At 43.0% G+C, this 17,474-nt stretch overlaps 2 protein-coding genes across 2 annotated transcripts in view; both read left to right on the forward strand.

Moving 5' to 3' along the window:
* gxylt2 (glucoside xylosyltransferase 2) overlaps nucleotides 1-8,498 on the forward strand; it is a 13,981-nt gene extending 5,483 nt beyond the window's left edge. The window contains exons 2-7 of the mRNA XM_031853751.1: nucleotides 1,298-1,496; nucleotides 2,573-2,704; nucleotides 4,762-5,013; nucleotides 5,347-5,470; nucleotides 6,032-6,204; nucleotides 6,676-8,498. Coding sequence (XP_031709611.1) covers nucleotides 1,298-1,496; nucleotides 2,573-2,704; nucleotides 4,762-5,013; nucleotides 5,347-5,470; nucleotides 6,032-6,204; nucleotides 6,676-6,852 — 1,057 coding nt within the window. The 3' untranslated portion in view covers nucleotides 6,853-8,498. The remainder of the gene's footprint in view (nucleotides 1-1,297; nucleotides 1,497-2,572; nucleotides 2,705-4,761; nucleotides 5,014-5,346; nucleotides 5,471-6,031; nucleotides 6,205-6,675) is intronic.
* A 1,923-nt stretch (nucleotides 8,499-10,421) lies between these two features.
* ppp4r2b (protein phosphatase 4, regulatory subunit 2b) lies at nucleotides 10,422-17,079 on the forward strand. The gene is made up of 9 exons (XM_031854524.1): nucleotides 10,422-10,559; nucleotides 11,248-11,329; nucleotides 11,611-11,781; nucleotides 13,526-13,619; nucleotides 13,721-13,758; nucleotides 13,864-13,938; nucleotides 14,059-14,205; nucleotides 14,300-14,607; nucleotides 15,520-17,079. Exons 1-9 carry the CDS (start codon nucleotides 10,526-10,528, stop codon nucleotides 15,891-15,893), a joined length of 1,323 nt encoding a protein of 440 aa, XP_031710384.1. The 5' UTR covers nucleotides 10,422-10,525; the 3' UTR covers nucleotides 15,894-17,079.
* Nucleotides 17,080-17,474: the final 395 nt, after the last annotated feature.

A 17,474-nucleotide genomic window follows, 5' to 3' on the forward strand; every position in this document is an offset into this window, starting at 1 on the left:
GGGGGGGGGGGGGGGTGGGGTGGGGGGGGGGGGGGGGGGGGGGGGGGTGGTATTTGAGAAAAATCCCTGATTTTTCACCTTGTCTGTCTGACAAGGAGGATGAAAGTGATGATCCGCTATTTCGTTGAATGCATCGCTTGTTTCACCCGTCTGGATTCTCGTGAAGTGGCATGCCATTGCTGTTCATCAGTGACATGTTGACAGGTGTGATTAGAGCCTCCATGTGCCGGGATGGATTTGGCCACAAGTGGAAGTGTTTTCAACAGATATAGTTGCTGGGTGTCAATGGAAAGATTTCAACCTGAATTCATTCTGCTGCAAAAATTCTGGTCAGATTCTGCACATGAAACGCACTTTAAAGCCCAGACTTTGAACAAAAGACACCACATATTCTTACTCTCAAAAATGAAAAGTTGAATTGATAAACAGAAAAACACATCCTTACTTCAGTACGCTCGGGGTTTGTGCTGCTACAGCCTTACTTTGTCTGGAGACCAATAGCTTATGATGGCTAACGTTAGCAAGCGTAATTCAACCGTTTCGCTGAATAACTCTTCTCTACTTTTAGCATTTGTCATTAACCTGTAAACTGTAAAATTGTCTGAATGTTATCGTTAATACAAGCATGATAGCGCTGCAGTGAAGCAGACAAAGGCCATGTTTTTGTACAGCGAAAACTGTAAGGCACAAGAGGTTAATAACTGAGTACTGAATTGATATATAGTTTTGTGGATTTTTATGTAAAAATGTTTATGGGCATGTATGTGTCAGTATTGCTACAAACCCTTATTATTTGGTGGCTTAAACAGATCAGAGTTTTGGTTTTTTAAACCTTCAAAATCCCATATTGGTCAAGTCTACTATGGAGGTGTTGAATTACAGTTTCTCTTTCAGTTCTTTTACTTTGAACTGTATGGTTTTGACTCAAGTTTGGTTCAGTACATCTCTTGTTGAGTACAAATTGCTCTTCACGAGCACTGCTGCCCGCAGCCCAATTTACAGTACAGGCGAGTGGCGACGAGTGAAGGAAACGAGGTTTGTGTAATCAGTGATCCAAACCACCCTCCACTTTCCCCACACATGGCCTTGGCCCATTTAGATCTGAAAACATCGTTGTAGGCTACATCATTTGTTCACTGAATGGGGTCCATTTGTATCTCCCTGTCCTTATTGTTGCATTGAAAATGCACTCTAGTGGAACTGTGTCCAGTTTAAACTATTGTACATTTTCTGTTCCTTTTCCTTGTACCAGACTCCTAGCACTTTCTCACCCCTCTCTTTTGCATGGCTGTTCCAGCAAACGTCGGGGTAATGTGGCCCGACCTGTGACCAAGCGCAAACGGGCGGAGGAGGTCATGCACCTGGCTGTGGTGGCCTGTGGGAATCGTGTGGACGAGACCCTCGCCATGGTCAAATCAGCCCTCCTGTTCAGCCTCAAGAGGATCACGTTTCACATATTTGCTGAGGACCCTTTGGCTCCGCAGTTTGAAGAGAAGGTAAGAACCCTCCAGTGGCCCCGATGCCACAAATATATACAGTGCAGGGTTTTTACAATAACATCAAATGTGGAAACGCGGAGACTTTTGCTATAAGCGGTACTCTTTTTATTTTCCATCTACACGTCTTTAGTGACTCCGTTAAACACGCCCCACCCCCTTCTCTTTGTAATAGATGATATCAAGATCAGAGCAGTTTTAACTCTGACTCCCTCTGGTACAGACATATAACCCTTTTATCTCAAGGCTGGGGAGTCGTATATCACCAAGACACCCTGCTCTTTTTTTCCTCCAGCACCATGCATCACTTCAAAGTCACCTTTGCAGAGGTGCCTGGCGGGATTTTGATTAGCTCCACTGATATGGTAACTCAGTCTATTAACATCACGTTAATGGACCTTAAACAGCGCCTAAGCCTGCTTGAACAGCTTTTAAATCCGAAACCCTAAACCTGTGTGCTTGCCGTCGTGTGTAGCAGGGAATCATTGCCATGTGTTTAAAAAAACAAATTCCCTTGCGGGAGACAGAGTTGTGCTAGATAATAGGCCACATATGCTGGGTATGCACAGCTAGCAGCTTATGTCTAGGCGCAGCGTAAAGAGACATGGTGTCCACGTGTTGAGGGTTGATGGGTTTGTTCATAATCTCCTCTGATTCCTTGTCCTCGTCGGCACAACCGAGCGCTGCAATGGCCTCGCAGCGCTCCCTCGGTGCGTTTCAGGGCCAAACTGGTGATTATGGAGGGAACTCGACGCCTAACCGCTCGGATAAGTCGAGCTTCGGCGATACACTGCGGAGTTTAGGAGGGTGCCGTCCCTTGTTTAGGCTACAGCTTTCTAATCAAACAACAGCTGGCGGCTGCATGCACTTCGTGCAGAGCCACACAGCTCCACGACACATGGCGTCACCGCGTCAAATGGACATTTTATGTCGATAAGTCTGTTAAAAGAGAGAGATTAGCTTTCAGAATAGTTTTGATAATGGCTGTTTCTCACACGTACTTTTACCTCCTCCACCTTTTTTAAGAAGTCCGTCAGACAGTTCCCTCTGTTTAAAATGTGTCTCCTTACTTCCAGCTGAACCAGTGGCCCCGCTCCGTCTCAGCCAAGTTCCAGCACAGGATCTACCCCATCACCTTCTCCGTGGGGAACGCCGACGAGTGGAAGAAGCTGTTCAAGCCCTGTGCTGCTCAGAGACTCTTCCTCCCTGTAAGCCTGCAGCACTTATCTCCTCTCATATCCTCACCGTGCATAATGTCCTTAACCCATGTTACGAACAAATGTTTAATTCTTTCTTAAACAGCGTTTTCCCACTCTTTTATTTCATCCCAGTGCGTGGTTATAGGTCATTACTGTGATTATTGATGATTTCACACTTTTTCTGCAGCATTCACTTAACAAGCGGTCACCAGAGGCTGAATCCGGCCATTTCATCGAGTGACGGCCATTGATTTTCTTTTTCTGCTGGTGTTCATTGAAACAACTTAACAAGCTCACTTGCCGTGTAATGAAGACATCGCAGTCCAGACAGATCCATAGGTAATTTCTCTGGCTGTAAGGTGATCAGTGAACGGGGAATACCTTTTGAGAACCCTGTAGTCTCTCTGCTTCTGGATTATGGAAAGGCCGGATCGGTCCATCCTGATTCAGTACCGTCGCGTCCTTCCCCAGATGTTTTGGCAGTTAATGCTGCAAAAAATCCAAATCCAATTCTGTTCTTAAAATTGGTCTGTTACACTCCTTTTACACCAAGCTCTCAGGTGGGTTGGGTCAGACTTCAGAATTGGGTCAGACCTGCACATATGTGGTGGATCCCCCAGTGTGCCTCCTGTCTTCCACTATGGGAAGTTCACCAACCGTAACTTCAGGTGTTCTAGCCATTGTCATGGGTTCTTCTTTTGATTCCACCGTTCTCCCCCTGCTATGGGAGAGAACTAACTAAAGCTTCAATGCTTCCCTCTGAGATGTACATAGTAAGTATAAAGTAGCATTAAAGGGAAATACTCCAAGTAAAGTGCCAGTAGGTTGAAATTGCACTTAGAGTAAATGTACTTTTGGTACAATTTGGTGATGGAAAATGAGGCCGTTGGAGCAGCAGGTTACTGCTCTGTTTGGGCTTGTCGGCATCGATTGCTGCTTTGTCACACACACACACACACACACACACACACCAGCACCCGCTCCTCGCTGCTGTCAGCAACACAATTCCAACAGAGGCACCGCAGTCTGTGGTGGAAACACACTGCAGCATGGTGACGTGGTTTAGCTCTAGCCATTAGCTATTAAGTGCTACTGTCTTTACCCTGCACCTCATCATCCCAGTTAGCTGTGTTGTAACTGTTGCATATCCTAAATGATGTGTTGTGACTGGTGCACTCTGTGACATTATGTGATACTTATAAACAGTGAAGAATCACATAATGTGCTCTGTCCTTATACTGGGGAGTCACTTCGGCTCTATGAATATAGTGTAAACTCTCAAAGTTTCTCAGCTCTGAAGCGGGAAATCTTACGTCCGCCAAACTGGCTGAGACTGTGATTTGTCTGCCGTACAGCGACGGCACAATTCATCAGTGGAGACGGGATTGTCTTATCTTTAACTCATCTTATTGTTCTTAGCAGACAGTAGTCAGCATTTTCTTCTCCCACTGCAGCCCACAACTTCGATGTTTGATGAGATGTGAATTCTTCCACAGATCACATCACACAATTATTATTAACTCTGACTTCTGAAATCCGAGGTGGTCAACCCTTTCTGAACTGAGGAAATGTATAATGTTATAATGTTGAACTATATGTAAAGCTGTGGATATACACACATAAAACGAGGCCGTTGAAACAGCTCAAACTCAACTTCATCCAACGAAAAAACCCAGCCCAGTGTTGCCAACCCTTTTCCAACAGACGTAGCCTGCAGCACTTGCTCCAAAAGACCCTAAATCTACCAAGAAAGTCACCAAGTCAGCAGTTTTATTAAAATATTGAAGGGTTTGTTTGCTGTTGAATCCCCCCCACTCAGACATTATGTTGATCTGGTCTGAACTGAACCTCTTGATGCTTTCTGCATACTTATAGTTATGTTTTATTAATATGTAAGTGGCTGTCTGGGAGAGCAAGCTGTTTGTGAGGAGGTGCACCCAACAGTGTAGTATATCACCGTTTGTCATTTTAGATTATTTCACGGTGTATTGCCCATTCTAGCTCTTTTAGATGAACGACCATGGTCGTGAACATCCCAATGATAAATGTACTCGTGTCCTCCCCAGGTCATCCTGAAAGACGTGGACTCGCTGCTCTACGTAGACACCGACGTGCTGTTCCTGCGGCCCATGGACGACATCTGGAGCCTCCTGAAGTCCTTCAACGGCACCCAGCTGGCAGCGATGGCCCCGGAGCACGAGGTCCCGAAGATTGGCTGGTACAGCCGCTTTGCGCGCCACCCTTTCTACGGAGTCACGGGGGTCAACTCCGGCGTCATGCTGATGAACCTCACAAGGATCCGCAGCACAATGTTCAAAGTGAGCTTCCAAACGTAGTCGTATGCGTAAAAATACGAAAGCCAAAGTGAGCTGTGATTTTCCTTTTGCATTCTGAAGGTTGTTTTCTTTGAGCTCCAGTCACAGTGCTCTGAGTGGGCCGCGATTGAAGCTGTCTGATTACCGCGCTCGAAGCACAGACTTCTGCCCTCAGAACTCAATTTAGCAGCTCTTCAGCTCTTAATACTGCCAGCAGATTGCAAATGGCAGCGGGCATGTAAATGTGCTCCTCCTTTGATGATGTGTTTTTTGGAAGAGAAAAAGAAAAGATTCTCTGGAGCTGTTTGCGAGTGAATGTTGTTGTTGGTATTTCAGAACAGCATGATCCCCAGTGGCCTCTCATGGGAGGATATTCTACATCCACTCTATCAGAAGTACAAGAACCACATCACCTGGGGAGACCAGGACCTCCTCAACATTATCTTCCACTACAACCCAGGTAGAGCTCTTCCACAATGATCATAGCGCACAGTATTATCACACTGAAAACACATCGTGTACCACTAGAAAGATGCTTCAAAGAGGTCCATTGAAGGCCCACAAGAGACATTACCACAATACCAAACTGTGCAACTGTCCACATTTTGCGCTCAACACAGCAGTTTCAACATGTTCACATCAATTGTGCCTTATTTCACTGTTGATAAACTGGTCTACATCATGAATCTGGATTAGTAAACAACACAGGCAACGTGTGGCTGCAGGCAACGGGCAGACCTCGGCAGCAGACTGAGTTCCAGCTGCAGCGGCCAGATGCGGGCGTTAAGTGCTCTCAGAGCGACAGTTGAGTTAGCATCGCTGGTGTTAGTGCATTGTTTGAGGAAGGGTTAGATATGTATGTTCTATACCGTAGTTCAAAACTAGCTATCTATATGCATCACAAACCTGCCTTTTAAAAACCTTCATGAGTTACTGTCCTTACAGTGTTTGGTGTAATGCACAGCAACGATGTGTTCTTGTGTGTTTTTGTTGTTGTTTGTGTTGTTTTTTTCTTCCCCAGAGTGTCTCTTCATCTTTCCCTGCCAGTGGAACTACAGGCCAGATCACTGTATGTACGGGAGTAACTGTAAAGGGGCGGAAGAGGAGGGCGTGTCCATTCTCCATGGCAATCGGGGAGTGTATCACGACGACAAGCAGCCAGCGTTCAAAGTAGTCTATGACGCAATACGTGACGTAAGTATCCCTGTAGGATACATTCACGTTTTACTGAGAGAATAATATGGTGTTGATGCATAGTTCTGGGATAGAACCGGAGAAGCATAGTTCCCGAAATGTTGCACTGTTCCTTTTAATGCCTTCAGCTCAGAAAAAGAGCAGCTTTGAGTATTTTCTCTGTGATACAAATTCTCTCTTGCTTGCATTAAACAATCTGGGTCATTTTTTTTTTAAATTTAGAATTTGTTTTCTCCGGCTTCAGTCAGTTCCCCTCCCTGCTCCGCGGAGATAAGCCTCTTAAAGACGAGCTGGGTCGTAATTTATGATTAATACAGAACACCCTCACCCCACCCCTGCTGATGGAATTTGTAAACACCATTTAGCCCGTTGATATGTCCCATTTTTAAAAAAAAAAACTAAAAAAAACCCATCAAACTGAAATAGCATTGGGATCCGAACTGACACAAGACAATGACTCTGTTCCTGCAGTTTCCCTTCGAGGACAACATGTTCCAGTCGCTGTTCTACCCCATCCAGACCAAGTTCCTGGACACGGTCAACACCCTGTGTGGTCGGATCCCTCAGGTCTTCCTCAAGCAGATAGAAAAGACCATGAGGAAGGTGTTCGAGGACAAAGTGGTGCGACGCGTCAGGCCGCACAAATAAACCGATGGAGAAATGGACTCCCTGTTTTTTAATCTGACGACGCAGAGGACCGTCTCGCTGTGGATTATGTGTCACACCGGCGTTTCCTAGTGCGAACTGTGGGCTCTGTGTTTGCTGTGTGTTTCACACATGTACCACTTCCTGGATTTGGTCTCGTGAACATTGGTGTGGGTAATAAGCCTATGTATACAGAGAAGCATACAGTGCTGGTCAGTGATGCCGTAGAATAGGTTTGCCTTATTGTCGTCTTAAAATTTTCACATCCCAGTTTTGAAATGGATGAGAATATTGACAAAACAAAAGCGACATTCTTTTTATCAAGAATTATGAAAGTATGAGCTCTACGTCACAAGTCTGGGCTAAAAGCAAAAAGTTAAGGCAAATTTACGTCACCCGAGAGTTTGACGATAGCATCTCCCGTTTTCATTTTCCCTCGTGAACACGGTGAACAAAGTCACTTTGGAGAGCTCTGCTACTTGAAGTAGTAGATTAATAAACCGCTCTTCTACAATCATGTGAATGTGGTGCCAGCAAATCACTTGAACGTGAGCTTGGGGTGAATGAGAAGAGTTGCAAGTTGACAAATGCCACCGTCAGTATTGAACGCGGCACAACCGAGGAGGTGTGGGATTTCATGTTACAAGCCGAATGTTAAAATGCACTTTCAGAATGATATTGAGACCAGATGGTTTGTTTGTACGCAACATGTCCACGTCCGATGCTACACTGTCCGAGGTAATCAAAACCAAAAGTGCTAGCTTTTAAATGCATAGTTACAAGCTACAGATTATGTGCCGTGCAGATATTCATGTTTACTACAAGAAAATGAGTGTGTGTGTGTTTGAGGGGGTCTCTTGGTTTTTAATATGTTGTATGGTCAGTTGTGAACACATGGGTCACATGTTTCAGCAGCAGTACTTTCAACGTGGTGTAATGATCTAAATGTGTCATTCGAACTTGAAACTGGACTTGGCTGTGCAGTCAACATGTGTTTCGAAATAAATCAATGCAATGTGCCGAGTCTCATTTATATGTAAATATATGCAATTTATGGGAATGGAAATGTACCGAAGGTCTGCAAACAGATCAAAAGGCAAGACACATTGCTGGATCGCAACACAAAAGATTTGTCTCGACACAACAACTTGCGTTTAGATGTAGTTTGGTTTGATACTTGATTTGCTATATTTGTTTTGATACTGGACTTTAACTGAACTTAGCACTGTGTGTGTTTCACCATTTGCTTATAGTAGTGGTATAAGATATTTTAATGTCTGAGGCAAAACGGAACAGGTTGGGATTCCCACGAGTGTTTTAAACCCAGTTTCAGTTCCTGAATCCATGTCGGGCTTATTGGGAACATCAAATTAGCAATAATGAGGCTGTTTCACACACAACGTTGTTCAAAACTGGGTCAGTTTTATGTCATCGTGCCCCGAACAACACACACGGTGAGCAGCATGTGAAAAAAAGATTTTTTTTCTCGGAAAAGCCCAGCGCATTTGTCAATTCACAAGAGAGCTTAAAATTGACATATTGTCGAATAAAGTCTGGCCTACATTTTGCTCTGTAAAAGTAACCTTTGTGTAGAAATGTAAGTAAACTGTATCAACGCTTCCAGACTAATTTATAACTGATATTAACTATAACTGGATACGTATGCACATGCACATATTAATGTTTTGAATAAACTGCTGAGAAATCAGTTTAATCTTTGATCTCTAGACAGCCCAATCCTTCATATTTATTTACTATAATTATATTTTATATCAGTCCAGGTCAGGTGTAATTTGAATTAGTTTGCACAAGATTCTGACAGAAGTCTCTGCAGTCAGACATGTTACAGTATAACTTCTTCTGTACAATTAAACTTCATCAGTGCTCACTGTGTGAAATGATAAGAGAATGTTGTTGACATATGTAAGGCCTTCTGCAACAGTAACACTATGAAAGCAATGCAAACATTTGGCACTTTACTGTTTTTTTTTAACTGCAAACACTTGTATTGTACTTGTATTATGTATTGCATGACATTTACTATCAGTAGTACAAGTATTATTGTATCGTATTGTACTGCTAATTCCACTTTGTGACTTGAGAAAGTCATGATGTGGAGCAGTGATCTGAGGGTTGTCTTTGTTTTTTAACCGTCAGCTGTATCCTCATTCCAGACCCAAACTGGTCCAGCAGCCCTCGGCTCATCGTGCGTCCCAGACCGTCTCCTCACCTGTGACCTCGGCTTGAAGGAAGCAGTCTGCCCTCTGTGAAACACGGTAAGAAGGCCAAGGACTCCACAGAACCTGAACATCACGGCCCTGAGGGAGTTTATTAGCGAAGCGAGAAGATTCAAGTGATTCGCGAATCTTCGCCGAGCTATGTGAACTGTGTTGAATGTGTACGTCTTTAACGCGACAAGAAGAAATTGTGTAGAATAATTCATCAAAAAGGACACAGTTATTCAGTACAGTAGCATTCGCAGTATTGTCGAATAAATAGACCTGAATTTAGGAAAGGAGAAGAGAAGAGAAGAGAATAGAGGAGAGGAGAGTTATTCAAAACCCCTTTATTGGACCATTTCAGGGAGATACCAGATCACTGAAACATCATCACTTGAGCTTAAAATGCAACAAAACCTGCCGTCCAAACACAGAAATGTTTATGTGGCTAAAGGCCTGCACACTGTCTATCATCTGATAATAAATGTATTCCACCCTCAGCAGTCTGGCATACCACACTGCTGGCACTCTGAGCTGAGTTCTTGTGTGTCAGCCAGAGGGCCAACTTGGCAGAACCAGCCAAAAGTTCACTAATGTGTGTACAGTCTTCTTCTCTGCATAATATTTCGGGCCCAAAATAAACAAACCATAAGAAAAAGCCTCCCTGAGACCCTGAAACCATCTTTTTAAAAACTCAACCAGTGCTTCAGGGAAACACCTGGACCACTCCTTCATCGCTGCCGAAGAGCGCAGGTTCACAACCGTAACACAGATTCGGTAAACTGTTTTGTCACTGCAGCTGGAAACTTAAATTTCTTTTAACTGAATTCTTATTGGTTAACAGTTCACTGTTGACATCCCTCCTGCTAACTATGCTCAGGAAAACACAATGTTGAATGTTACAATATCAGCAACAGCATCATGTTGTATGTTTAATTTGTTACAGTCAGAAAGTGAGGAACATTTGATGAAAATAAAACATGTTTTCAAAGTCATTATTAGCACTGTGAAGTTATTAACTCATATCAGTACTCTGTATCGGAAAGTAACCCAGTGTAAGTAATATATATATATATATATATATATATATATATATATATAACTTTAGATGTTTTTATATTTATTTTATTTAGTTGCATCTTATTGTATAGGTTATTCTTCCATAATGATGTCGCTCTTGCCATTGCAGTGCTTTATATATAGATATTATATATGTCTATATATATATTGTAGATGTTTATATTTATTTTATTTTGTTGTTGTATCTTATTGTATAGGTTATTCTTCCATAATGATGTCGCTCGTGCCTCATCTGTTGCTGAACAGGCAGTGACCTCACGGCGCCATGTTAAAATGCTCCCTCCTCTTTGCCTGTGAGGTCTTAGCATAGCTAGCAGCAGCTACACGACCAGTCTGCTTCTTTACATCCACTAGACTGACAAGAGAGCAACGGCGTGATGGAAATTGACTCGCTTCAAGAGGCGCTCAGAGGTCACTTCTGTTTACTTCGACAGATGTCGTGTTTATCGAGACCACACGTTGTACTCGTGCCTCCGAATTTGCTATATTATTAAAAAAAAAAAAAATGCACACGGATTCTAGCTAACAAGCTAATGTCGCTTGCTAGCTGCTAGCTAACGCTAATTGTACAAGCGGTTTTCACGGAAATGGTTAGCTCTCTGTCCAATTCATTAGCCAGGGGAAGAAAGCTAACCAAACTGTGATGCTTCTTTTTATCCGTACTCCCGGACGCATATGTATTTAATAATATAATTTGATTTAATTTAGCTAACGGACGTTATTGTTCTGAGAGGAAATAGCTGGCCGGTGTCACCGGCTAATCGGTAGACTGCTGTTTTACCGGCTAACTTCAAATGCTAGCCACAGTGCGTTAAACTTGAGCTAGTTATAGCTAGCATAGGGACCTAGCTTAGATGGATAGCACCCACTAGCCTGCTAACGTTACGTTATGTAAATAGCTAAATGGACAATGTTATCAGCCAAAGTGTCTCCAGAGACCCGCTAAACAAGCTTCGTTTAGTCTGCTTAATGCAGCCAAAACACCCAAAAGCTGTACAGCCGAGTTATTAAAAACTGGAGGTTAAATCAAAGCCTGTCCTCCCGATCAGGCTAAAGTACACAATGTAATGTCAGTGTGTGTTTGTTTTTCTCTCCTCAGATTTTGATAAGAAACCAAAGTCGGAGTCGTCTCCTCTTCTGGAACAGTTTCTATGTCACATTGCCAAAACTGGAGAGACCATGTAAGTGAACATAGCAGATAAATGACTAACGTTACTACAACACTCATATATTATTGTTTATTATACAACTGTTTGCATAACCATTTGTAAATGTGCAGCAGGTCCAGCAATAAGGTTTATACGGAATTTGAAGAATTTATATTTTCTTAGTTCATCGTGCAATTTTGACGTCAGTGCAACTGTGTGTCGTTGCCTCTTCCTGTGTGACATGCAACCATTGCATGCAACACAGTTTTTCCTGTATACTAATGTGCTGATCCCTATTCTGCTTACCATTTTAGGGTTCAATGGTCTCAATTTAAGGACTACTTCCTGTTTAAATTGGAGACGGTGATGGACGACTTTAGCGCCTCAGCGTCTGAGCAAAGAGGTCCCGCAAATCCCAACGTGGAGTCCATTCCATTTGAAGACATGAAGGAGAGAATCCTGAAGATTGTGAAGGGTTACAATGGGTAGGTGACCAGCTAAAATAGCACATATCTGTCAGGCAGCAATGGTGGCAGGCTGATTGTGTGGATGAAGAAGACAGATATAACTTGTCTGGTTCTGGATATATCTGTTCTACAACATAATTATTATGTTTTTCATCCTGTGTGACTGCTGTAAAATTGCTCGGTATACCGATTTTTGTCGCAATGTGTCAGTGATGGTGCAAAGTAATGATTCATGGGTGACACAAATCTCAGTTTACTCATGCTGTGTAGACTATCTACTGACACATTCGTCCTCTGCAATGGTGGTGATGTAACGCAAGAGAAGACCTGATTGTGAGGTTGCTCGGATCCATTTTGATATGAGACGCAGACCAGAGACACACGGGTGTAGAACGGAGCTTAACCCAGACCCAGTAAGACTAACTATAACTTAGACCCAGCCCAACTCGAGGGGTTTGGTCTCGGTTACGTGGAACCAAGCGGGCTCTTGACAGCTTCTACATCAGATGCTAACCAGTAAAAGGAAGTCTAAAAACGCTAGCCGTGCCGCTTTCATCCAAGGTGCTTGGGCTGTTGCACTCCTGTCGCCCCTGCCGTTACTAACCAACCAAAACCCGGGCGCTACTATGATGACAGTAAACCTCACGGACTAAATTGAACAAAGTCAAAACAAAGATAAAATGGATTTCCAGCACAGTAAATTCCCTTATGGTGGCGTTACTTCTCCTTTTATCCGTTTGTTTGGCTGACATTTCAACACAGATGTTGTGATGTCTTTGGATGGAAAGGGTGAAGCAGGAGAAACAATGCGTGGGACAGATTCTAAAGCTCTTGGTAGCCCGGCACTAAAAATGTTAACTTCTACCGTGGACCGATATTTACCGAAGAGAGAAAAGATTTTAGTTTTTATCTCGGGACGCAGCCATTGCGTTAGGGCCGAGCTATATGGAGAAAATGTTGTATATTTCTAAACCAAATACCTCTTAATGTTGTTCTGGAGATATTGTCGTGTTGACTATTGGCATTGGTGGTTTCATAAAATATTCATCCAATGAGGTTTTTGATAAATATTCGACAGTACTGGAGGATATAATAATTAACGAGCCCCTTAATGATCCCAAAAGTTGTAAATGTTCCGAACAGGTTAGGTGTACATTAATGTCCTCTGTTAAAGTAATGAAACCAAAGTGATAACTACGTCAAATAGGTCTGAATCGACAAGAAATTGCCTGACAAGAAGTTTAATAATCAATTGATTGTTTTGAGGTTTTTTTAATGCCCTGTGAACAAACCTTTTGCAAAATGAGAATTTGCTGCTTTTCATTATTTTATACGACAGTAAACTGAATATCTGAAGAAGACACCGTGGGCTCTGGGAACTTGTGATTGAGATTTTATATGTTTTCGACATTTTATAGACCCAAGTGATGAATCGGGGAAATAATCATCCGAATAATTAATTATGATAGTTTGTAAAAGTTAGATGTGATTGAGTGATATGTTTAATAAGTATAAATGATCCCAAATGCTATTAGTTGACAACTGTCACGTAATCATGCTACAGTAGTGTACTCTATATCTTTCCCCTCTCTTGTGATGTTGATGCACATTAACTCCAAAGCGCCAGCTATTCCTGAGTTTCACCAAATTTACTAAATAGAAGAATAAAACAAAATGTGCAAATTAGTGTAGAAGACCACCTAAATGACACATTTCCCATTCACTGAATATTCACTCTGTTGCTTTTTTGTCTTAATTCTAGAATTCCATTTACGATCCAGCGCTTGTGCGAGCTGCTCACAGAACCCAAGAGGAACTACACAGGAACAGATAAGTTTCTTCGGGGGGTGGAGAAGGTACGTCCTCATCATCGTGGCTGTTTTTTCTTTTTGTTCCTTAAATTTCTAACCTGCGCTCACCTGTTATCACTCATTTATGAATTCTTGTTTCTGTCCAGAACGTAATGGTGGTGAGCTGTGTTCACCCAACCTCAGAGTAAGTGTCTTCTTCAAATGAAACGCTTTCCCTTCAGAATAAAACCAAATAACAACTGGATATCATGTTTTGGTGAATTTTGTTTTTCATAACTTGCTTGTACAGAAAAAATGGATGCAGTGCGATGAACAGAATGAACGGAGTGATGCTTCCTGGGAACACATCTGCTTTTACAGAGAGGTTGTGTTGGGGACAGATGTGGTCCTTGATCCTAAAATACACATAAAGATTTTTGTCATTATTGTTAAAATTTTATTTTTTTCTTCAGTCCTTTTCCTCATGTTTTGATGTTTTTATTAGGAAAGTGAACGGTCCTGGAACTCCCCGGCCACTGACCCGACCGAAGCTGTCTCTGGCCCACTCACTAGCAGCCAACGGGCTCCCCGACAGCACCGACGACAAAGACCTCAACACGGAGCAGGACGACGACGACGACAAAGACTCCAGGTATGTCGGAGGCTATAACGCACCAGGAAGTCTATTCCAAACCTGCTGGAATCACATTTTGTATCTCCTGCGTCTCCTTTTTTTTGTTCGCCAGCGAGGTGTCGGCGTCAGGAGGCTCCCTGGGGAGCTCGGTGAAGAACAAACACCAAGAAGACGAGGAAGAGGACATGGAATCCGAGCAGCAGGAAGTGAAGAGACTTAAGTTCAGCAAGGACGACGAGGACGATGACGACGACGAGGATGAGGAGGAAGATCAGGAGGCGGACACGCTGAGGCCTTTACACGCCACCTGCCTCTCAAAGGAGGCAGAAGCCATGGTCCAGGAGGACGAGGAAGAGGAGAAGGCTGGGTACGGCAAGGAGAATGAAGCCTCCAGCAGTGCTGCCTCCGCCGAGGACCAAGGTACTGTGATTTTATTTTATGTGCCGTGTGTTAATTGGTTTGTTTGTGATGCGTTACTGAGGAAAGTATGGTATGGACTGTTCATGCACCAACACTTTCTTAAAAAAGCCGAGTTCACTCAGGAAGGTAATGGAAAACGTGAGCGATGCTGCAATTGCACTTTATTTGGCTGCACATTACACTCGATAGTCAGTTTGTTAGCTACAGGTGCGTTAATGTTTCTATAATTGTGTCCACCTCATTGTTATCAATGTGGGTAGTCTAAATAACAAAACACACCTCTCTGTTACTGTATATACAGTTCAGCAGCACAACAAACTGTAGCCTCCAAAATGATGCTAAAGTTGTTTCAACACATCTCTAAAACTGAATATTGTTACCTTTCTATTGACTGCTTGATTAGCCTGCACTAGTTTTAGTACCGTATTAAATGCTGAAAATATCAAACCTACAGTGTGACGGGCAATGACAGTTCATTGTTGAGCTGTAAATTATTGATTTTAATTAAATGATTGTTCATGTCCTTTAATGTCAACTCATTGCTGACTGTGGACATGTAGCCTCTTTGTGTTTCTCTTTTTATGATTTGAATAATTATCATTTTACATGAGCATCTTATAGCAACAATAGATTATTCTTCCAAGATGACCCGACCCGTAAACCTAATGTGGGCAATCTTCAGGCTTAAGATGCTGAATGTTAAGAGTGTGATATTCTTTTCTTTAAATATGTCTAAAAATATAAATGTGATCTAGCTTTTCTGCGATAATGAAAGGAAGCTGGTTGCCTGACCAGCTGACACGCAAATCAGTCGTTCATCTATCTCGAACCGTCGGGGAAATATTTGGGTCGTTTCAGTCTAAAACTTGAAACGCACTTTGTGATCGCGTCTTTTTTTTTTTTGCACCACAGAACCAACGAGCAGTACGCAGGCGGAGGCGTGTGCGAGCTCCGGACCGGAGGCCGAGCGGGCCGAGAGGGAGGTGCCGTGCGGCTCCCAGGAGGAGGGCAGTGACATGGATCAGACGGAGCAGCAGGCGCCCGCAGGCGTCCTGGAGAACCCCGAGACCAGCGAGGAAAGCAACAGCGACCCAGTAAGCAGCAGCAGCAGCAGCAGCGGCAGCAGCAGCGGTAGCAGCTGTAGCATAGAGGAGAGTTTAGAAGCGACCAGAGAAGACATAGCTCTCGCTCCCTCCAGCAGTACGCCTGAAGCTCCTACAGAGGGCGCCATGGAAAGTGCCACCTTGAACACTGGGACCACTGAGGAGCCCATGGAGCAGGACTAGACTGAAGCCCCCCCCCCCCCCCCTCCCTCCCTGCAGCCATGTGTGACCATGAACCAGCTTGTCCTTGAATCCAGCTTGACTGTCACTGGGAATGAGGACAACGATACCTCGTACACAGGACGGGCGCCGTCTCGTCCCCTCTTTTTGGACACTCCTCCAAAATGGCTACCTGGCATTGATGTGGGCATACAAATAAATTTTCATTTGAAGTTTTCTTTCTTTTAAACTGGAATATTTTATTGATCTTCTTATCCTGTGTTTTAAAGTTTCCCTTAAAAGGGGGTTGGTTGCAGCAGTTTTGAGTTTCTTGGCTGGATTCTTTCTTCTTTTTTTATGTTGGACGGGGTTGTCCGGATGCCGGGGTGGTCCGGTTCTTTCTCTTCTACCGCTCACACCAACCATTCGGACCTTGTGACCAGATTGTAGTCGCTGTTTTCTACGCCCGGTGTGCTACGCTACCAGGGTCAGAGCAAAGCCACACCAGCCCCCTGATTATTTATGAAATGGTTTAAAGATCTGAGCTACCGATTCCCACCCCCACCACCACTATATTATTACTCCACCAAGTTCCACCAGGCTGTTGAGAACATGCATTGTTTTAAAATTGATTTCTCTCTCCCTACGAGATGAGACTTTTCTTTTCTCCATTGTGTCCTTATAATATTTTAACCATGTTTTTTTTTTTTTTGTTTGTTTTCAATGATACACTACCAATCCCACTAACAATACAATGACATGCTACCTTGTTGAGGCGTCTTCTGTAAAATGATATATTTTGGATGCATAAAACCACCATAATTTATATGATCATTTCAATTCAATTGGTTATTTTGGAGTATGTTTTTATTTCAATTTGTCTTTTTGTTTTGTTCCGTCTGCCAGTTGTAGTTTACAAAACCAGCTGTAAGTACAAAGATGACTTCTGCTTTCTTTGTATTGTGATGTCACCATGTTGTTTCACCGACCGATAATATGGAGCAGTCTCTGGTTCCAGCTCTACACCTGTTTCTGCAGCTGTACTTTTTGATATTTAGAATTTTAAATTTCTGTAAAGTAGATTTTTGTAGATTGTAATACAGTATGTGTTCACTGCCTTTGTGAAACCATATATAATTTCTGTGTATACTCTGAATGCTTTTGCTTTCAGTGCGGTATTCAGAAACGGCAATAAATGTTAACATTTTTATGCGTGGTGGTCTTGCTTACTTTTTAGTTTGTCACCAGAAGCGACGCGTTAGCGACATTAGCTACTCTTGTGTTTCTCCTCACTGCTTACTAATGAAATTGGCTGTTTCATTGCTTTGACACTTGGAACTACCTTTTTATTTCTCCACTTCTATTTTGGAAGCTAACCTTTGACTCGAGCAACACAAACCTCTGCTGTGCCCAAACTCCACACTGCGTACTAATTGTCTGCAGTGTGTACCAGAGTACTACTTAATCGTGGTGTATTAATAGGTAGTGATGCGGTAGGTGTGAACAGATTCCAAAATACAGCTTCAGAGCGTCACTGCCAATTAACAAATCAAAGAATTTAACAAAAAGTGTTTGGCAAGCGTCTCCCGTAGAGGCCCACCATCT

Source organism: Anarrhichthys ocellatus, unplaced genomic scaffold (genome assembly GCF_004355925.1).
Source record: "Anarrhichthys ocellatus isolate YVR2014 unplaced genomic scaffold, GSC_Weel_1.0 scaffold1, whole genome shotgun sequence".
Lineage (NCBI taxonomy): Eukaryota > Metazoa > Chordata > Actinopteri > Perciformes > Anarhichadidae > Anarrhichthys > Anarrhichthys ocellatus.